The following is a 22637-nucleotide window of genomic DNA, read 5'->3' as shown; positions in this document are numbered from 1 at the left end:
GTGTTTTGTGGATCCTTAAGAAAGGAAAATAATTTCTTATTTTATATTTAAATTTATATAAATTTAATTATCCATAAAAATATGTGTTTGTTTGGGGGGCAGGATATGTGCACCTGAGTGTGGGTGCCTTTGAGGCCAGAGCATCAAATCCTGTGAAGTCACAGGTTACCATAGTCCATGCTTTTAATCACCAAGCCACAAGTAGGTCCCGCCCTCCCAGGCATCATCTGCCAGCTGTGAAGCTCATGGCTGGAGTCCTGGTGCTGCCATTTTCTCCCCAACTGCACCTGAGCTTCCCCCTAGGCAGCGAGCAGGGTGGCAGATGAGGGTCCCAGTTAGCTAGCACCTCAGGGGAGGCACCCGTTCAGCCATGATCACTCTCGTGCTAGGAACCACAAACACTGTGTTGTCCTTGCCTTCTTTGCCTGGGTTTCATTGTTTATAAAGATTCTCCCATGTGATGTTAGCTCTGGTCCCAAGCTAACCCCCTGCCCCAAAGCTGTTAGAGCAGTACCTTCTGGCTTCAATGAGGATAAAGTAAAACCGTAAGATACGCGCAGGGCCAGTCAGGGAAGATCACAAAGACAGGGCTGACTTGCAGTGTGCACGTGCACTATATATATATATATATATATATATATATATATATATATATATATAGAGAGAGAGAGAGAGAGAGAGAGAGAGGAGGGAGGAAGAGAGGTAGAGGTAGAGAGATATGGAGGGAGTGGGGAGGGAGAGGGGGGAGAGAGAGAGAGAGACAGAATGAAAGCAGAAGGGGGCTGCTCGGAGAAAGGAGAGGAGCCGTGGGAGGGGAGAGAGGACATGAAAGTATATTGGAACTGAGTAAGAGTGACATGCAAACTACACATAGGAAATTTCATGATGAAACCCATTATTTTGTAGACTTCGTTAAATGTTTAATATAATAAAGTCTAAGCATCTATGTGTGTAATCTTCTGGGGTTGCCTCCAGGTGGAATATGATCTTCATCTTGAAGCTGATTAGATGCTCACTGTCTTACAGAGTATACACACGCCCTCCCTACCTTGTCCTGACGGTCATGAACGCTGTGTGTATCCTTCTAGAAAAGAAGCCCAACTGGGCAACGGCAAAGCTGCTGCTTTCAGACACCAGCTTCCTAAAGCGACTAATTAACCTTGACAAGGACAGCATCCCCGACAAGGTACAGCGCCCGTAGCCCAGACCACAGCGTCAAGCAGATGTGCTAAAACAGGTCTGAATTTCCAGTGAAGATTAAAAATGGGTTAAAGGATGAAATGCATTACACAAGGAAGACGGTGGTAGGAGTTAAAGGGTCCCCCCCCCCGTAAGATGATAGAGGGAAGAAGGTACTCCTCATCAGGTTTGACAGCATGAACTTGATCCCCAGGATCCACATAATAGAAGGAGAGAACAGCACTAAATAAATGAAATCCTAAAACAAGCGCAAGAGAGCAAAGTCAATGGCTTTCACCTGGGTGTTTTCTTCTACCGTCTTCAGAAAGCAGAGGCCACGCTAAGCAGACACTCTGGAGTCATGGTGGTCCCACGCAAGGGCAGTGTTAGCGGTGATTCTCACTCATGAAGTCATGTAACAATTCACTCTCTAAAGAATCGCTAACAAATATAGTCCCCTGTGGTTTTGTTTAAATGCATCTGAAAAAAAGAATTGCTCTTCTAAAGAAGTGATTAAAAGCCTAGCAGCACTCTGAGTAATCAGAGCTTAATATAAAGAGTGGCAGGTAGAGAGAGAGCCACATGCATCTGAATTATTCAGGGAAGGGGAGCTGTTCCTAGGCAAGAGAGGAGATGCCTAGACAGAAAGTGAGAAGGAATCCAAGTCCGAGAAAGGCTCTATACCATTTACGACTCATAAAGGCGGGTAAGAAATCCCGTACACTTAACTATAGATTAGCCAGCAGGCCACTTGGGCATTGTCTCCTCACTGTAAGGCACACTAGGGGATCCAGACCTTCTACACACATTGTTTTCCTAAGCAATGTCACAGCAACAGCCACAATGTCAGGCATTCAACAGAAAGGCTCCCTGATCTAGGGCCACTTTGAACCCTAGATAAAGCTCCCGTCCCAGGAGGAATAACTCATTCTAATGTACATCTCCCGTAACATGTTTCTCCCTAGGTGTTTGTGAGGCTCAAGAAGATTTTAAATCTGCCTGATTTCAACCCCAACAAGATTGCTCTGGTATCCGTGGCTTGTTGTTCCATGTGTCAGTGGGTGATCGCTTTGAATAACTATCACGAAGTCCAGAAGGTACACCTTGCTTCCTGACCCTCTGTCCTGATGGGCAAGGGACCCAGCATAGCTCCAAAAGTAATTGGTACTTAGCAGTGCTCAAGTGAACCCTGGCAGAAAAATTGCCTGCTGAAACCCTTATGTCCTTGAAATCTCATGCCCACTCACCTAGACTGAATGCTGCTTTTAAACTTCCTATGAAAACTATGGCACACTTTTGGCTTGATTTAGTATTTTGTCCATAACAAACTGCATCCCTTCATGGACCTATAAAATTCCAGGAAAGTTTGTTTTAAAGACTGGTACCTATGTGTCTCAGATATAAGGCATTTTAAAGCACAAGCCTAACTATTTAAACTCGTGGGTGTTTTACTTTCGTGAAGGTGGTGCGTCCTAAGCAGGCACAAGTGACTGAGGCTCAGAACGTCCTTCAAATTTCAAAGCAAAGGTTGTTCGAAAAGCAGAGAGGTTTACAACTGGTAAGATTTAGCAGTTTTAGGGGTTTTTTTTATTATTATTATTTTACTACTTGTTAAATTCACAATACCCTTAAGAACTGTGTAACATTTCCAAGTAACAGTCAATAAATACCTCAGGGCAGAGAAGCTTGCCCAGAGATAGCACACTTGTCTAGTAGCACGTAGGCCTGAGAGTCCGTTCCTAACACAGCAAGGCTGTGATGGGGAGAAGCCATCATTCCAGTAGAGCTTACTCACCAAAAGTAAAGCAAGGAAAATAGTCTAGTCAGGGGATGTGATTGTGAGGACTAAGTAAGTCATATTGGTATAATGTGCAAAGCTCTCAGGGCTGCAAGGTTGGCATTAGTCAACTTTTATTTCAGTACACTGTTCATCCATCCACCCACACACACACACACACACACACACACACACACACACACACACACACACAAAGTCTATCCACACCACCACCTGTCCAGTGAGTCAGAAGCTAAGCAATCTGAAGCCGCAGGAGACCTTAGCTTCTCCCAGAAACAGCCTTACAACACACAGTAGGAACTCAGTGGCCTTCACAAGATGTTTCTCAAATTTAAATCCCCTGCTGCTGCCTGAGCTGTAGCTAAAGCCACTGACTTTCCACCTTTTTGGGGAATGTCCTCATACATACTTTCTCCCATTTCCAATATCTATCTTTTATCCATCTGGACTTTAATGTTGAAAACTTCTGAATATTCTAGAGAACTTTGGGAAACAGGTTTAGAACTTACTGGTCACCCACACCCTCATTAAAACACCCTGTAGGAAGCCATATAATTGAGTGTTTAATTTCATGGATTTGCCCTATACGTCAAATAACTGGTCATTAGTTACAAGAGAAAACAGGAGAAATGAACCAGCAAGGACAACAGCTAAAAGTATAGAGAGGGGCTGAAACAGTGACTAACCTGTGCCCTTATAGAGGACCTGAGTTTTGTTCCCAGGTCCTACTTCAGTCAGCTTCAGGGGATCTAATGTCCTCTTCAGGTCTCCACAACAGCTGCATGGGTGTGCACATGTATAAACACAACATATACACACACTCAACACACACACACACACACACACACACACACACACACACACGCACACACGCACGCACGCACGCATGCACACAATCCTACCACACAATGCATATATTTTTACAAAATGTTTTTGTAAAGTTTAGGTTTATACTTTTATAAGAATAATATCTAAAAATTAAAGAAAATAATTTACAGATCATAGTAAATACAATTCTGTATATATAATTTTATATATGTAACATATATACTTACATGTTACATAAGTTAGATATGTAATTTCATACTATATCTGCAAAATCGTATCTACATATTTATTTACATTTATACCCCTCACACACATACACGCACACACACATATTCAAGATTTCATGCCACACCCTCTGTGTTAGCTTTTTATCATTATTTCAGAAACCTGACATACACAGATGTATAACGTCAAGACAAAAAAAAAAGGTTGGTTTTCACTCTGACTTAGTCCATGGTCATGGCACAGTACACCATGCGGGAACGGAGAAACCTGGTCACTTCATGGTGGCTAGACACAGCTTAGACTGAGGGCTTTGATAACTCCTCAGATAGGCATGCTGCCAGTTAACTACCTTCCCTCCATAGGCCTCACCTCCTAACAGTACCACAGGTTGGGGGACAGCCTTCAGGACACAGCCCTGTGGGGAACCACAACACCAGCAAAGCATGTTTTCTGTGGGTTGCTACGGGCTGTCTCAGGCTCAGTTCATCCCTCTGCCCTAACCCATTTATTCCTCAGGTCTGCTCAGCATATTCGGGGTGGAAAGGTCAGCTGTTTTATCTCTTTATTTGAGACAGTAATCCAGGGCGCACTCTCTTGGTAGTTGACAGTGGTCTTGAATTTATGACATTCCCTTTTCTAGCTCCTGAGCACAGGCCTGTGTGCCAGTGTGACAGTAGTCCTAGATGTTCCTACACCGAGGCAAGCATCCCACTGTCTGAGCTACACCCCATCCCTGAGCTACACCCCAGCCCTCAGCCATTTTTTTTAGAGTCCAAACTTAGATATGGCATAGGAATCTTTTTGTGAAGAAATAACTCAGAAAATGATGAATCTCGGAATGCTTAGGCTGGCAAGAGGGTCTTTCTTAGAGAGCAAGCAGCATTTGACAGCGCTTCAGGGTGGAGGATCTTTCCCGCGATCCACATGGGGAGGTTTTCTAGGCAAGTGTTACATGCTAAGGCAAGAGAGGTGACAGACAAACCTTTTGTGACTGAGACACTATGTGAGACTCAGTGACAACTGGACTGTCTTTCAGATTGAAGAACATCTGCAGTTTTTACACGCGTCCTACAAAGATGTTGTTACCGAAAAACATCAACTGGCAAATCGCAAAAGGCTGGCCACCAAGCGCCTCCAGTGCGCATCCGTCTTGCTGGCTGTCCTGGAGGACGAGAAGGCATGTCCCCCCTTGGCTTCTTATCCCCTTTCCTAATTCTCATGGGATTCCACAGACCCCAGCCAGCACCGCACCCGGGGCTCTATTACATTTCTCCTAGAACTGTCTCAGTACCCAACTTCCTACAAAGATCTGCAGAACATCTTACTCCAATAAAACAAAGGCTCACCTCTCCATCACTAAGACAGCAGCACATTCTTATGGGCTGAGGCCCAGGGGAAACCTTTCAGTGACCTTTCAGTCATGAGTTTTCTTTCCCAGCCCTGGAAGGATGCAGGCTGAGTGTAGGAATACAGACAACAGAGAGCAGCTGCCATTAGACTGGACAACAGAGAGCAGCTGCCATTAGACTGGACAACAGAGAGCTGCTGCCATTAGACTGGACAACAGAGAGCTATTGCCATTAGACTGGACAACAGAGAGCAGCTGCCATTAGACTGGACAGCAGAGAACAGCTGCCATTAGACTGGACAACAGAGAGCTGTTGCCATTAGACTGGACAACAGAGAGCAGCTGCCATTAGACTGAACAACAGAGAGCAGCTGCCATTAGACTGGACAACAGAGAGCTGTTGCCATTAGACTGGACAGCAGAGAATAGCTGCCATTAGACTAGACAACAGAGAGCTGCTGCCATTAGACTGGAAAGGGAAAACTCTTTTGTTCTGTCCTCTCTGGCCCCTTTCATCTGAGTTTTAAATGTTCTTAATTCAATCCTAGTAAGCTGGATAAAAATCTTGATTTAGTTACACCCCACCCATCCTAAAGGATATTACAAAATTCTCAAGACAAACTGTTATGATTACTGAGATGCATATATGTGGAAGGCTCTCTAAGTACAGGAATGGGTTGTGATATAAATGTATTGTGTCTCATCAACCAAGGGAAACTGCCATCCTCACAACCTGACTGGTGTCCCTAAGGGTCCAGCAGCTGCTGGGTGCTGGGGCACACCAGCGTTCTTCCTGGTCTTAGGCTCCTAGGGGAGTTGCTTCTGTTAACCCCTTTATAGCCAGTGACCAAGGAAGCACATGTATGATATTCTCTGCATCCAACTTCCGCGACTGAATGTGAAGTCAGTGGCATTCTTTAAAATTTTAAATTTGTTTGTTTGTTTGTTTGTTTTTAGATAGGGTCTCACTATGTAGCTCTGGCTGGCCTGGAATTAACTATAAAAGTTAATGCTGGCCTTGAACTCACAAAGATCCACCTGCCTTCGTGCATCCCTGTGCCTGACTCAGGGGCTTTTGGGAGGAGCAGGGGGTGGAAAGAAGGTGAAGTGTCAAGCAAGAATGTCGAGACAAAGTATCTGTGGGCAGTGAATACACATTGTAGGGTTGGGGGGATGATGTCTCATAGCATCTGGCTAGGCAAATGCTTACACAAGTATGAGGAGCTGAGCTTAGGTCGTCAGCGCCCACATAAAAGTACACCTGTACTCCAGGGCTGGAGGAAAGAAAGAGGTGGGTCCGAAGGGATTGCTGGTCTGCCGGTATAGCCCAAGCCAGTGAGCTCCAGGTTCAGTGAGAGACCTGTCAATCATATTAATGATGGGGACAGTACGTGGGTTAGGCTAGGAAGAGTGCTTAGTCGGTAAGAGCACCTCCGTGCAAGCCTGAGAATCTTAAGTTCAGATCCCTAGCAACCATGGAAACCCTGGGCATGGCTGTCCTGCCTGCCTGTAACCCCAGCACCATAGGGGACAGAGACAGGACCACTGAGGGCTTTCTGCTGCCAATCTAACACTGACTAAAGGGAGTGGCTCTCACCACATACCTGTACACATACTCGCACATGAACACACACACACACTGCACATACATATAATCAACTCATAAATATTTCATAGTTCCAACTCAATGACCTGAATTTTATCCTGACATTCAGACCCGATGGCAAGAAACGATCAACGAGATAGACAACAAGCTGAAAGGCATCTGCGGCGACATACTCCTTTCGTCCGCGTGCCTGGCCTACAGCGGGGTCCTAACGCCAGAGTTCCGCCAGCTGGTGATGCAGAAATGGAAAGACTCCTGCACTCAGGCCGAGATCATCCTGTCACCCAATTTTTCCCTAATTGACGTGATGGCAGAGGAGAATGAGGTAGTAACATAATCCTGTTATCCAGTTAAACAGCTGCTGCTGGTGGTTGGGTCTGAGGGGTATGTGGTTTGGTTTGGTTTGGTTTGGTTTGGTTTGTCTTTAGCATGGATATTTTTCCTAAATTATTATGAAAATGAAAATATTGATATTTTTCAGCCTTTTCTTTCCCCTTTTTTACTTACAGATCTAACACCTCAATTTTTTCTCTCTATCCTGTGTCTTATTCTCTAATAACATTCAGAGAATATCCTTCTTCCCGTCATGTGCTGACCAGTCTGTTGAAATGAATCTAGCCAGTTCCTCTCTCAAAAATTCCATGTATTGATGAACTTAGCGCCATTACTGAATGGGTGCATTCTTAGCCATGGCCAAAAGCACAGACCTACACTTACCACTGGATATCCATTATCTGCTTATATAAGTCCTCTGTTGGTATTTAACAGATTGAAAGGGGACATGGCTGCTACCATTTAATCCTCAGCAGTTTAGATTAGCTTCTTCAGAAATAACTCTACTTACCTGGGCCTTTCAACCCATAAGGTCTTAGGAGGAAACACCAGCTTCTTTGTTTTCATAATGACTAGCCATCTGGCCCCAAACACACCACGAGCACATTGGAAGTACATGATGAACTAAATGCCCAGTTAAAAGGCTAACCCTGTAAGAGCATTCTATAGTTAGCATCAGAGCACAAAGCAGAAGCCACATGTTATTCAGAAAGAACACATCCGAAATGTTAGGACTGAGTTCCACAGATTACAGAAAAAATAGATATAGTCTCTGTGGCCCAGAAAAGGCGGACAGACCGAAGTTTGAAAAGCTTCTTACTTTGAACTAAGAATAGGTTTAATTCTCCAGAACTATATTAAACAATTCTAAACGTGTATACTGATAATAGGACTTCAAATATTAAGGAAACGTGTCTTTAAAAACTATAGAGAGAACAGATGCACTACTGAGGTGGTTTGAGTGATGTCTCCTCCATAGGCTCCTGTATCTAAGTACTGCGCAGGTCTGGCAGTGGGAATTTTTAAGGCCCATACAAAGCATACCCTAAGAGCAGAATTGGGAGCATAGAAACAGCCCTATACTACCAAAGACATTGGCATTACGGCGGAGGACATGGCACAGTGCGCAGGAGAGGGTGCTAGGCAGTTGAATATCTATTTTTTAATAAAACAATATTTCATATCACATACAAAAACCTGGTTGCAGGTAAGGTCAGTTGCCAAAATGTGAAACACAAATTAAGCACAATTTAGAACATACGCTTGACCCTAAGTTAAGAAAAAAGATCTCTTAAATAGAGGATCAGCACTTAAGCACCCTGGCTGCTCTTCCAGAGGACCAGGGTTCGATTCCCAGTACCCACATGGCAGCTCACAGCTGTCTGTAAGCCCATTCCCAGGGGGTCCAATGCGCTTTTAGCCTCTGAGGGCACTTCATTCACATGGCACACACACGCACGTGCCTCATATATAAAATAAAAATGTTTGTTTATATTTAATAATTGAATAGAAGATCTTGGGGCGGAAAAGACACAATTAATATTGTATAAAGTAGCCATGCATGGTAGTACACACCTTTAATCCCAACACTTGAGAAGCAGAGGCAGGCGGTTGGATCTCTGTGACTGTGAGCCAGTCTGATACATAGTGAGTTCCAAAGCAGCCAGAGTCATATGGCCAGACTCTGTCTCAAAAGAAAGTTATAAAGACAAGCCAGAGTCGGACTATCGCTTTGTGCTGTGTGTTCTAAAGAGCTCTGTCCAGCCTATAGGAAGAAATGCTCTGTATCAGTAAACACAGGCAGAGAGCTCAGTGGATCAGTGGGCTACAACATTGAATGTGCAGCCCACAAGGACAGAATCCAAGCAGCCAATAAGCACAGAGAGCTGCTGAGCTTTACTGTGGGGTTCACTGTGGGACAACAAATCAAGTCCCAAGTGAAATACCACATGGCAGCTGCCACAGGACAGACAGGAAACCCTCGAAACTGTTGTTGGGACTATGAAATGGTACAGTAATCTTTAAACTGATACACACACATATGTGCGCACACACACACACACACACACACACACACACACATATATATTCTGTAATCCAACATTCATCTTGCATTTTACCTAAATGACTTGTACACACACTTAAAACCCCAGCAGAGACAGGAAGCCTGTGAGTTCGTGCCTGGGCTACAGAATAACACTTTCTCAAAAGAAAAAGAGAAATGGACACACAACTGGGCACATTCTTCAAAGACTTATTCAAGCCAGTCAGATCAGTCATCCGGATAAGGAAATGGTAACAGGCTGGTGAAGTGTAATGAAAGAATGCACACAGCACGTGATGTGGATGAGGCAGGGTATTTACAAAGTCTGTCTACCTAAAGCCCAAAGGCTAAGTAAACAAGTGATACCATTTACAAATACACAAGCAAAATGAGAACAGTGTTGGGTGAGTGTTAGCTTCGGAAAAAGAAAAAAAAAATGGTCTGGAGAATTCATCTGCTATCACCCCTGGGATGTCCACTCTGTTCCTGTCGGCAGGTTGAGAAGCCATCTTACTCTCTTCCAATTCCTCATGGTTCCTCCCATCCCTTCACTCAAAACTCAGCAGTATGCATTTCTTCACAGGCTGACCCCCACGCAGGAGGGAAGATCTTTTGTTCCATCTAAAACTCAAAGGCCCTTTGCCTTGCCCAGGGGAACCCCGTTCCTGTAGCCAGCGGCGTCCCTGGTATCCCGCTCCTTCTCTCACCTCCTCTGGCTCCACGGACTTTTTCCTCTTAGCATACTAAGACTGCAGGGAAAGGAAGACTCAATACATGTGCTTGGTAGGTGACGGCTATAAATAAGCCCCTACTGTCTGTTTCCACAGCTCTGCGTGACTGTGTGTTTCCTACTTGTATAGAGCCTGAGAGGTCCTGGAAGTGGGCCCCAGCCTTTATGTCTCTTTTCTGTTTCCACCGCGTCTTAAATTATTCATCATAACTTGCTTCAAATTGTTCCCTCGGTCCTTTTTGCATCTTTCATGACCCTTTACTGGACTTAAGGTCAGGCTGGAGCTTCTGAAATGGTAAAAATACCAGTGTTTCCGTTTCAGATCCGCCGGTGGCATAACCAAGGACTGCCCCTTGGCCAGCACTCAGCGGAAAATGCCATCTTGATGAAAAGTACAAAGCAGTGGCCCCTGGTGATCGACCCGCACAAGCAAGCGCTCTACTGGATCCGCCAGATGGAAGGACCCAGGCTGCAAGAAATTTCCGCTCAAGATAGCAGCTACCCCAAAAAGCTGGCCATGGCCATGCAGGCAGGAGACGCGGTCCTCCTACAGGTGTGGACCGCCTGACGCCTCTGTTCCCTAGCAGCCATGTTATTATACACTCCGAGCACAAAGACCACAGGTTTTAAGTGTCCAGGTCTTGGTTAAGTCAATATATACAGAACTGCACTTATATGCATGCACTGTATACATGAAATATTTGTGCTCACATGTGCACATATCTCAGTACCTTCATGCATTGTATATGTGTTATATGTGTGCAACTATGCACATGGTTTAGTTCTCTTGTATCCATCTTTCTCTGCCTGTATCCGCAATGTGTCTTTTCAACTAATTTACTTAAGACGTGTGTGTGTGTGTGTGTGTGTGTGTGTCTGTCTGTCTGTCTGTCTGTTTGTCTGTCTGTCTATTGGATTTTTTTCAGAATGTCCCTGAAACATTCCCTCCCATCTTGAGGGAGATGCTAAAGAAGGATATTACCCAGAAAAGAGGGCAATATTACGTCAAAATTGACGAGACAGAGATTGAATACAATGAAAAGTTCAGGTAATGTTTCTCATAGTCAAATCTAGATGTAGGTCTTTTCTTTCTTTTTTTTTTAAGATAAGGCACATTGAAAGCTGTGTGCTTCAGCCCTGGTGAGCATGATCCTGAAGAAGGATAATTGTATCATGAACATTTCTTTTGGTTTTGTTGGTTGTGGCTGCCACCCACATTCAGAAAGAGAATGGGTTTTATCGGTGCTGTCAGACTGTACCTGAAAGGAACTGTAAACCCTGAGCTAAACTAAACTGAGCGGAACAGGAAGTCAAGAGGCCAGAAAGCCTGACCCACTTAGCAAAGAGGCCTGATTGGATCCCTGGGAACAACACAGTTAACACAGCACAATAAGCTTCAGCCACTATAAGAAACAAAAATCCAGGCCTCGGCCACCAGCACATCCCGGTGCGTCTTAACCAGCGCAGCAACCTTCCTCTGCGTAGTGCTGCAGGCTCGCCCGAGTTGCCGCTTGCTGCCTCCGCCTCTGATGCTGCCGCGGGCCGCCCTGCGCGGACCGTGGGCTGCGCCGACAACCTCCTCCGATCCTGTACCGCTGTGGGCGCCTCGGCGCGCCCCGTGATCCGCAATCCTGTGGCGGGCTGCATGGGATAATGCGGCCATGGTGCGCCGAGATCGCTTGAGCTGGATGAGGGAGTGGTGGGTCCAAGTGGGGATCCTGGCTGTGTCCTTGCTGGCTGCGTACCTGCACATCCCGCCCCCTCAGCTCTCCCCTGCTCTGCACTCATGGAAGACCTCCGGCAAGTTTTTCACCTACAAGGGACTACGCATCTTCTACCAAGACTCTGTCGGTGTGGTCGGAAGCCCTGAGATAGTTGTGCTTTTACACGGCTTTCCGACATCCAGCTATATGACTGGTACAAGATCTGGGAAGGGTTGACCCTGAGGTTCCACCGAGTGATTGCCCTTGATTTCTTAGGTTTTGGCTTCAGTGACAAACCGAGACCACATCAGTACTCCATATTTGAGCAGGCCAGCATTGTAGAATCCCTTCTGCGGCACCTGGGGCTCCAGAACCGCAGAGTCAATCTGCTGTCTCACGACTATGGAGATATTGTTGCTCAGGAGCTGCTGTACAGGTACAAACAGAATCGATCTGGCCGGCTCACCATAAAAAGTCTCTGCCTGTCAAATGGAGGTATCTTTCCTGAGACCCATCGTCCTCTCCTTCCCCAAAAGCTCCTCAAAGATGGAGGTGTGCTCTCACCCATCCTCACCAGGCTCATGAACTTCTCTGGGTTCTCTAGAGGTCTCACTCCAGTCTTTAGACCATATGCTCAACCCACTGAGAGTGAGCTGTGGGACATGTGGGCTGTGATCCGCCACAACCACCGGAACCTGGTCATCAGCAGTCTTTTACAGTACATCAATCAAAGGAAGAAATTTAGAAGATTCTGAGTGGGAGCACTTGCTTCTGTGACCATCCCCATTCATTTTATCTATGGGCCATTGGATCCTATAAATCCGTACCCAGAGTTTTTGGAGCTGTACAGGAAAACACTGCCGCGGTCCGCAGTGTCGATTCTGGATGACCACATTAGCCACTACCCACAGCTAGAGGATCCCATGGGCTTCTTGAATGCATATATGGGCTTCATCAACTCCTTCTGAGCTGGAAAGCGTAGCTTCCCTGTATTATCCCGCATTCTCCTATGTGTGTATTCCACTTAGAAATGCCCCAAAGAGGTCCTGGCCATCAAATACTATCATTTCATAAATGTCCATTTCATTCACACTGGTGAACAAACTATAGAAAATAGGCAGCTGGAACTCTAAGGGTGACAGACTAACCCACCTCATCTCTAAGGGTGACATGATAATCCTCTCATTTCTGTGACATATGACCAAGTAAACAGATCTGCTGTCATTTTGTGTTATTAGGACATTCTGACTAATAACACTTTTCATTTATGTACAAAGACAGCATTAGATATTCCCCCCCCTTTGGTGTTAAATACTCCAACCCCCCCCCCAAAACCCGCCAAAACATAAAAACAAAAACCCAGTTTCTGTGGACTTTATAAAAATATTTAGAAATGCTAGCTTCTGGCCCAATCCTAATTGGAATACTGGAGTAAAGAGTGAGGGAGGAGTTTGCTATCTCCCTTTCAAGATCTGTAAACAGCTTGTGAGAGGGAATATTTTGTCACTCCTTTACATTTAGTTTCATCAGCTGCTTCTAATTAGACATTTTTGTTAAAACAGACATTGGCTTCGGGGGCTGGGGAAGTAGCTCAGTGGCAGTGTGCCGGCTTAGCATGTTAAAGCCCTCAGGTTCAATTCCCAGCTCTGCTCCCACCCTCTTTAACAGCCCCTCCCAGCCCTGAACCATAATAGACATTGACATAAATACAGTGTTCTGAGTATGCATCTAAGACTGATTTGCATACGCGTGTATATATTACAAACAGTTGGCCCTTGCTAAGAAGAAAACCTCATTATACATAGAATTTGTGAATAAACAAGTTAAAATTATTTACAGAATTTCCTAAAACCTCAAGGTATTAACCGACTGCATCTGTGCCAGAGATTTACTGTTACTATCAGAAAGTCAAACGAGCAGTAACTAACAGCCTGCTTTCTCGAATCTCAGAGCTTAGGTGCATGTTCTTCCAGGGCTGAAATGAAGGGGAGGGACCATTGTAACAGCCGAATGTCCACTGACTCCTCTTATGATGGCTGCTTAGCATCCACTGGCTGTTCAGAAAGGCTTTGTCACATAACTCCTGTACTTAGACAGGCAAGTTCCCAGATACCTTAAGAACAAATTCTGAAAGACCTAAGAGGAAATGGTGCTGAATACTTTTTTAAGCCACAGTTTTAACTTAGTTAAAAGCATTATTGATTCTTTTAAATTCATTTTTAAACTAGAAATTTCAAGTATAGCAACTTTGAAACTGGAATGAATGAGTGTTTATTTTCTATTAATAAAAACAAACTGTGACAAAAAAAAAAAGAAAGAAACAAAAATCCAGGGCCAACACAGTGGCTCAGTCAATAAAGTGCTTGCTATGAATATATGAGCATTTGGGTTCGGAACACGAATGCGTAAAGGACGACATGTCCTTGTAACCTCAGCCCTGGAGAGGCAAGACAATCCTAGAGTCCAGTTGACAGCCATCCTTACCTTCTGCAAGATCCTGCCTCAGAAAATAAGGTGGAGAGCAGTTGACGAAAATAACTTGAAGTCAGCCTTGAGCTTAGACACACACACACACACACACACACACACACACCTAGACAACACATACAAGCAAACATACATAAATTCATCATAATATTTGGAACAAGAAGAGATTTTGCCTAAGGAGGCAGGAAAATGGAGATCCTCAGCAGCAGCAGAGACCTCACTTCAGGTCAACAGTAGAGTGCTAAGCTTCTAGAGAGTCAACAACCACCAAAGCCACTGGGGATGGTAGACTTAGAGGTCCTTTGTCTCTCAAACCCAAACCCTGAATTCCGTGGGAAACAGCTAGGGTGATTTGAGGAAAGAAATGAATTCCAGGCTTCTAGGTGAGACAAGAGAGGGAAGCAAATGGAGCTCCATGTAGCAAAAACAGGTCATCAAGGGTCCTTATCTAGGGTCCCATCTGGGTCACCCACTCATCCCACCCACAGGGGGTTCATATGCCTCACTAGCTTTAAGAAAGATAACAAGAAGACAGAATAGTAACCGGTGCCCCTAAACACATTTGATGTTTTGTTCTCTGACCAGGACTGAAGTGTGGTTAGAAAAAGGGCTATTTCTGGTCTCCATTCATTTTTGAGGCCCTTTTCCCTAAACTGCCTGGCAGGCTTCTTTTCCAGGAAGCCACTTCCTCACTCTGAGCAACTTCATGAAGAGCTGTTGGGGGTGACCTTCAGCAGCCACAGAAACACAGTTCCCAGGAGAGAAGCCTTTTGGGTGGCGTGGGACCATTCCTTCTCTGTGGGCAGAAGCAGGAGAGCCACAGCAACAGTGGCCAACTGATACCAAGAATGGATGTTTTCCAGAGGGTGGGAAGAGGGCGCTGATTTAAAAGACTGGTCATGCCCCAGCCTCAGCCGTACCTTGTAAAAAGAACCTCAGCTCTTCACCCTGTGCCCTTCCCTCCCCCTCTACCCAGCTGCTCTTCAGCCAGAATCCAAAAAAGTCCTAAGGAGCTCACACCTCTTGACCCAAATCTCCCATTGTCTTATGCCCTCAGCAGAGAAGCCATTTTTCTTATACAATGATCTAGTGGTATCAAAACTCCTATGACTTTCTCCTTGCCTTAGATTAAATCAAGTCTAGTAAGGAAGTAATGTATGGCTGTTTTTAAAGTCTTAAATACAGACTTCCTCATGTGGTATAAACCAAGAGCATACACTAAACTCCAAGATGAGTAACAAACACTACAAACAGATCTTTTCACTTCCAGGAAATACCATTGTATTATTTATACATTTGATTTCATTGTTTTCTCTGTAAGCTCTTTGACTAACTGGTGTCTTTCACATTTTTAGGTTGTATTTATCTACAGAACTAGAAAACCCCCATTTCTTCCCATCAGTTTATAACTTTGTTACTATCATCAACTTCACGGTAACATTCCAAGGCTTGCAAGATGAGCTCCTGTCTACAGTTGTAAGTCACGAAGTTCCTCATTTAGAAAATCAGCGTGCCCAGTTATTGGAGAGTATTTCTGTGGATGCTATAACTCTGGAGGAACTGGAAGATAAAACATTAACCTTACTCCAGAAAACAGAAGGTGAGGAAGGAACCTTAGTACAATCAAGAGATTTAAAAGTCAAGAAAAAGTCATGAGTTTATTTTCTGATTGGTGACAAAACTGCTGAGTCTCCATTAGTAACAGATACCCAGGATGAGTGAGCCCTGCCCATTTCTAAGAGTCACAATGGGAATGCTGTTGTTCAGCTTCTACTTTAACTGTATCTGCTCACTTCTGACCACCAAACACCACACCAAAAATTTTAAGCGAATCTTAGCAAGGCTGATTGACTCCCTCCCAGTGATGGGCTCACGCCAGGCACCTTCCACTACTTCACACCTCAGGGCTGGCTGCAGACACCCCGGAAGACTAGGGTCACCAAGTGTTAACCCTAAAGGATCTTTCACAGAGAACAATCGCAGTAAAATATGGTATTTATTAGCAAAGAAATCAAAATCGTTTTCCTTTAGCTGGGAGAATATTTAAGAATATCTTTTGTAGCAGTAAAAAGTAAGTTTGTGCCACTTCATGGCTCACACTGACAGGACCATGCTGAAGCCAACCAGGACAAAGCACAGTCCATCTGACCCTGAACTGTCTCTGCATTCTAATTTGTATCTCATTAGGAGATGAGTGTGTTTCTCAAGTAAAGTAGTTCTCGAGGTTCCATGTAGAACCTGTCTATAAACGCACTGTACATTTCAAATGTTATCTCCCCCCACCCAAGTTGTTTGGCTTTTTAAAGAAGGTTCTAAGACATCCAGGCTGGCCTTGAGGTGGCATTTCTTCTGCCATATCCTCCTGAGTGCTGGACTTGAAGCCTGGCACCACAACCCCCTGTGGATTTACTTTAATATCCACCAGAAATAATTAAGTACTGTTGGCTTAATCTAAAGAGGCATGGCCTGGAGTAAAAGCCTGGTGTTACCAGATCCTTTAGCAAAGTAATCTAAAAACGGGGGCTAGAGAGATGACTCCATGGCGAAGAACACTGGCTGCTCTTCAGAGGGCCCAGGTTTGGGTCCCAGCCCCCACTGGGCAGCTCACAAGCATTTGTAAATTCAGTTCCAGGGGATCTCACATGGTACACAGACATACATGCAGGCAAAGCCTTCATATGTATAAAATAAAAATAAATCTTTAAAATAAAAATTAAAAACAAAAATTCATCAACACTCACGAGTATGGCTACATTTTTTCATCTTATAATGTCATGTCAGGGCATTTTATTTGTTTGTTTAGTTTTTTTACTGTACAGATCCTTTGCAAATATATTATGGCTTCCAGATTTAAGTTTCTATGGCATTCCTGACTGTGCAAAGGCGTGGATCTCTGTCTTTCTCTGTGTCCTGTGCCTCCTCTGGGGCGCTCTTCTTATTGGGACATATTTATTTTTATTTTATTATATTTTATTATTATCGCTTAGAAGCCAGTTGCTTCCTGATGACAGAAAGGAGTGTGTCCAAATGGGAGGGGGACAGGGAAGGATCTGGGAAGAGAAGAGGGGAGACCATAACCAGAATATATTATATGAAAAAAAAATCTATTTTTAACAAAAGTAAAAACAAACCTTTTGTTGTTGTTGTTGTTGGAGGGGTTGGAGGTACTTCCGGGTGCTCTGCACTGTACACACAGGGTACCAGTTGATCCAGCATGATGCAGAGCCACAGGCACTGACATTCTATGGACCGCTCGTGTGAAACAAGTGAAAACGGTTCAACATCCATCAGAGAAGCACATCGTCTTTTGTACCTTCATATTTTTAAATTCATGACCTGCTAGGTTTTTGTTCTGCTAGAGTACTGACATAATTTTAGCTGCTAACATTTACTAAGAATGATTTTTATTTTAAAGGATTTTGTTTTAAATGTTTTGTTATATTTTGAAATTACGTCTATCTGAGAGGAGCGTACAGGTGCCTGCAGAGCCCAGAAGAGGTAGAGGAGTTCTGTGCCACCCAACACTGGAACTAAGAATTGGACATGGGGGCAGAGAACAGGACAGTGCTACTCTGCAGGAGCAGTGGTGTCTTACTCCACGAGACATCTCTCTAGTGCCCAGCATTGTTCTTTAAGAATATAACCGAAAAGCTAGGTGGTGTGGCACATTCCTTTAATCCCAGCACTTAGGAGACAAAGGCAATTTGGGTCTCTGTGAGTTCAAGACCAGCCTAGTCTATATTGCAAAATTGGTCTCAAAAGAAGGGAGGGGGGAGGGAGGAAGGAGCAAGGAAAGAAAATCTGAGAGGTCCCTTGAAGAGAGGTGGAAAGAACTTGTCTGTCTGCTGTGCTGCTTGTTTGGAGTTGCAATCTGATAACAGTTGAGAAATGACCCTCACTGTCAAAAGAAAATAGCAGGGTGTATTACTACATAAAATAATGCTGTGTTCTGGATCGAGGATGGCTAGTGATCAAACCCCATGTTCTCGTACATGCAGGTAAATCTTCTAGTCCCCAGCATCTGTGCATGCAAATGTGTGTGTGTGTGTGTGTGTGTGTGTGTGTGTGTGTGATTCAAGGCAAGGTCAGATTGTTGTTTATGATGAAATTGTTACTTACTATGTTCCTGTAATAAAAATAGAGACTTTTAATAGGAGATGGGTCCTTCTTCTTATAAACATGACATGACATTTCAAAATTATCAGAATAACTCTCCCCTGAAGTCTGTGCCCATGCTTGTCTTGGTCTTTATTTTTTCTAAGCTCCTTTCTTCTCTCCTAACCCTCATGTTTTAGCCTAAATTAAACACTTAATGAAATGTTTCTTTAATGAAACTTCCAACTCTGCTTTACTAGTAAAAGAAGAACAAAAATGACCCAAAAAAAGCCCACAGTGAAAACTCTCACAATGCCCAGAGCAGAGGGAAGTTGCCGTTTCAAAAGGTTTTCATTTAAATTCATGATTTGTTCCTTGTTAGGAAGTGTGTTAGATGATGAAGAGATTGTAGAAATCCTGAGAAAATCCAAAATTACTTCAAATGAGATCTCCAAACGGATCAAAGAAACAGAAAAAGCAGAAAGCGAGATTCAAGCAACCCGCAAGAACTACCTCCCCATCGCCACGCGGGGCGCCCTACTCTACTTCGTGGTGGCCAGCCTCAGGCAGGTAGACTGCATGTACCAGTTCTCCCTGGAGTGGCTCCGGCAGGTGTTTATTTCCTCTACAGTTTCCAAAACCAAAGAAGAAAAGCATGATTGGAAGCCAGATGAGACTTCTCAGGAAAAAGCTGACGAGGTTTCCCTAAGCCCCTCAGACCAAGAAAATCTGGAAAGTGAGAAAAACCCCTTAGCCGAGAATATCAAAAATGCAATAGATACACTGACAAGAAACGTGTTTAAGGTAAGCGGCCCCGTCACCGTGGGGATTTCCAGCACTGCCTCTCAGGCTCCAGTGACAGCTGTGGTTTCTGTAGGTGGTCTCTTCGGCTCTGTTTAACGAGCATAAGCTCTGCTTCTCCTTCCGACTCTGCACCACCATCATGAGAGAACACTCCAGTGACACCGTGATGGCAGGTGACATAGGATTTCTACCAGAAGAGGAATGGAACATCTTTTTATATACTGACATTTTGATAAATATTAAAAATATACTATCCAAGCCTAGACTAAATAGTAAGTACAAGTAATTTCCCTGGATGTATTAAAAAAAAAAACACTAAAATGTTTCCTTGTAAAATATTAAAAGGTTTTGAGGGTTTCTACTTTGTAATTGAGCCAAGTTCTATATCAGAATCACTGGTGTGTGAGCAAGCAGTCACACACAGTCACATGCAATCACATACAATCACATGCAGTCACATGCAGTCACAAGCAGTGCTTTGCTTGCTTGTAAGAAAACATTTCACTATGTAGCCAAGCTAGCCTAGAACTCGTGAACCCCTTGATTCATCTTTGAGTGAGTGAGTGAGTGAGTAACTGAGTGAGTGAATAAATAATAAATAAATCATAACTGGCAAGATCTTGGTGATCCTAATATAAAGCAGAATATCTGGTCATAGTGAATAGGGACACACATTGATTACCATGCCATCAGGCCCCTTCCTGAATAATAATGTTTCTTCCTTACTATTGAACTTGAGCCATAAAGGATACATACCTATCTATGGTAGATTGAATAAGAGTGGCCCCAGAGGCCTATATGTTTAAATGCTTGGTCCCCAGTTAGTAGAACTGTTTAGAAAGGATTAGGGGGTGTGGCCTTGTTGGAGAATCTTTGTCATTGAGGGTAGGGTTTAAGGTTTCAAAAGCCCAGCCCAGGCCTGCAGTCTCTCTCCCTTCTCTCCCTCTCCCGCTTCATTCCCTACCCCTACCCCCACCCCTGCTGCTTGTGGATCAGGATGTAAAGCTCTCAGCTTCTGCTCCAGCCCCATGCCTGTCTGCTTCCCGCCATGATGATCATGGACTGATACTCTGAAGCTGTAAACAGGCCCCTAAGTAAATGTTTTATTTTAAAAGAGCTGCCTTGATGATGGTGTCTCTCCCCAGTAATAGAACAATCAGTAAGACACTGTACTTAATTAATGACTGGATATTTTTCTTTCCTTTTTTGTTTGTTTTGTTTTGTTTTTCAAATTTAGCTATCTTGAAACTCATTCTGTAGACCAGGCTGATATCAAATTCAGAACTCAGAGATCAGCCTGCCTCTGACTCCTGACTGCTGGGATTAAAGGCGTGAGCCACCCCTGCACATCATCACTAAACCTTTTAAGCTCTGTGGTATAGTAAAAGCAATGCTGAGAGGGAAATGTATGATATAAATAAGTAAAAGTAGATCTCAGGATTGGAAAAATGGATCAACAGTAAGAGCATATACTGCTCCTACAAAAGACTCAAATTTAGTTCCTAGAACCCGCATCAGGCAGATCACAACTGCATATAACTCCAGTTCCATGATGATCCAATGCCTGTGAGCACCTGCACACACATGTGCATACCCTCATACAGGCAGACACATATACCAACAATTTTGAAACTAAAATGTTTTAGGAGTATGAATGCTTCACACTTTCTCATTTAAAACATGTTATAAGACTGCATTACTATTGAATAAGTAGGTTATGATGTTCACATAAAAACAGATAAATAAGTGTCTGGGAAAAGCTCAGTGGTTAAGAGTGCCTATTGCTCTTAAAGAGGGCCCAGGTATGGTTCCCAGCACCCACACTGGGCAGCTCACAACTGCCTGTAACTCCAGCTCAAGGAGACCTGACGCCCTCTTCTGGCATCTGTGGGCAACTGCACTCGCGTGCACCTTCTCCCACACAGACATGCACATATATACAAAAATTTTAAGTAATTTAAAATCAAATATTTTAAAATAAAAACAAGTATAAAAAAAAGTCTATGCCATAGAATAAAGAGCCCAGAAATTAACTCTCACATATTTGCATTCAATTATTGAGAAAACTGAATGAGCACATTTAAAAGACTGAAGTTGGACCTTTATTTATACCAAATACAAACATTAAATCTAAAAGGATTAGAGATTTAAATGTAAGGCCTGAAGCTATAAAAGTTCCAGAGAGGAAGACAATGGCTCAGTTGGCAAAGTATCTTCTGTGCAGACATGAGTGACCCACATTCAAAGGCCGGGCTCAATTATGGGAGCTTGTAGCCAAGTTCATCGGCCAGCCAGTGGTGTCAACTCTGTGAGCCTCAGGTTCACTGAGAGATGCTATTTCAAAATCAGATGGAAAATGGCTGAGCAAAATCACCAGCCATTAATCTCTGGCCATTGCATGTATACACATGTGCAAGCACATTCACATGAATACTCTCCCCACACATAGACACACACACACACACACACACACTCACATACTCATACACACATACATAGGACAAACACTACCACACACACACATACACATCACACTTACACCACATACACACCATCACACACATAATACACAAACTACCACACCACACACACACCACCACACACATACACACACCACACACACTCACATGCATACATAGCGTGCACATACCACACACACACACCACATACACTCACACATAATTTCAGGAAAGAAGGAGTTATGGTATTTAGGCTCACACTTTCAAGAGTGTTATACTTTCAGGGGCTGTCAGCCTGAGGAATGAGAGGCGAGGCTTCCCAGCATAGCTCATCCCCACTTTGGTGGATCAGGAAGCAGCAAGCCTGGGCTAGAACCAGAAGCAGAAGTGGGTTTTCACTATTGAGACCCATCTGAATAGCAGGCCCTTCCTCATACGTCCCTGAGGTTCCAAACGTCCCATACATCACTGCTGGCTAAGGCCTGTGTGCCTCTGAGGAACACTGGCTGTGGCCATGACCGCTAACCTTTATGTACTCCTGGTGGAATTGTGAATATGAAGACTAGAATTTCCCCCGAAACATTAAAGACAGAAAAATCCGTTAACTCGGCAATCCCACTCTGGGTATCCATCAGAAGGATTGTGGCCGAATCTGGAAGACATATTGGAAGTTGTATTCACAGCGGTGCATTTATGACAGCAGGCAGGCGTGTGCAGCCAGTGTGTCTGCCAGTGGATGAGGGATAAGCGAATATTGACATTAATGCAATTAGAATGGAATTTAAAAGAAAGGAAATCCCATTACATTTTAGAGTGTGACTGAGCCTTAAAGGAGTTTGTTGAATGGGGTAAGACAGTCACAAAAATACAAACACCATCTACTAGGTGTCTGAGGACATCAGTTTACATAAACTGAAGAGGCTGTTGGCCACCAGAACCTGAAGGAGGAGAGAGGAGGGGATTTGTATGTGACTGCAGAGCAGATGTCCTAAGCTCCA

At 44.0% G+C, this 22637-nt stretch overlaps 1 protein-coding gene and 1 pseudogene across 2 annotated transcripts in view; both read left to right on the top strand.

Moving 5' to 3' along the window:
• Positions 1-22637, top strand: part of DNAH14 (dynein axonemal heavy chain 14) — a gene marked incomplete at both ends in the record, with an annotated part of 218518 nt that overhangs the window by 154048 nt on the left and 41833 nt on the right. Inside the window, 10 exons of the mRNA XM_080925129.1 lie at positions 1027-1186; positions 2145-2276; positions 2642-2737; positions 5067-5207; positions 7094-7309; positions 10414-10644; positions 11018-11139; positions 15637-15881; positions 18759-19180; positions 19254-19452. Coding sequence (XP_080781255.1) covers positions 1027-1186; positions 2145-2276; positions 2642-2737; positions 5067-5207; positions 7094-7309; positions 10414-10644; positions 11018-11139; positions 15637-15881; positions 18759-19180; positions 19254-19452 — 1964 coding nt within the window. The remainder of the gene's footprint in view (positions 1-1026; positions 1187-2144; positions 2277-2641; positions 2738-5066; positions 5208-7093; positions 7310-10413; positions 10645-11017; positions 11140-15636; positions 15882-18758; positions 19181-19253; positions 19453-22637) is intronic.
• On the top strand, positions 11753-12762 carry LOC308425598 (mesoderm-specific transcript protein-like; annotated as a pseudogene). Its single transcript has one exon. The product of its transcript is annotated as a mesoderm-specific transcript protein-like (transcript).

Source organism: Micromys minutus (genome assembly GCF_963924665.1).
Source record: "Micromys minutus genome assembly, chromosome: 1".
Taxonomy (NCBI): domain Eukaryota; kingdom Metazoa; phylum Chordata; class Mammalia; order Rodentia; family Muridae; genus Micromys; species Micromys minutus.
This window is presented reverse-complemented; position numbering and strand designations above follow the sequence as displayed.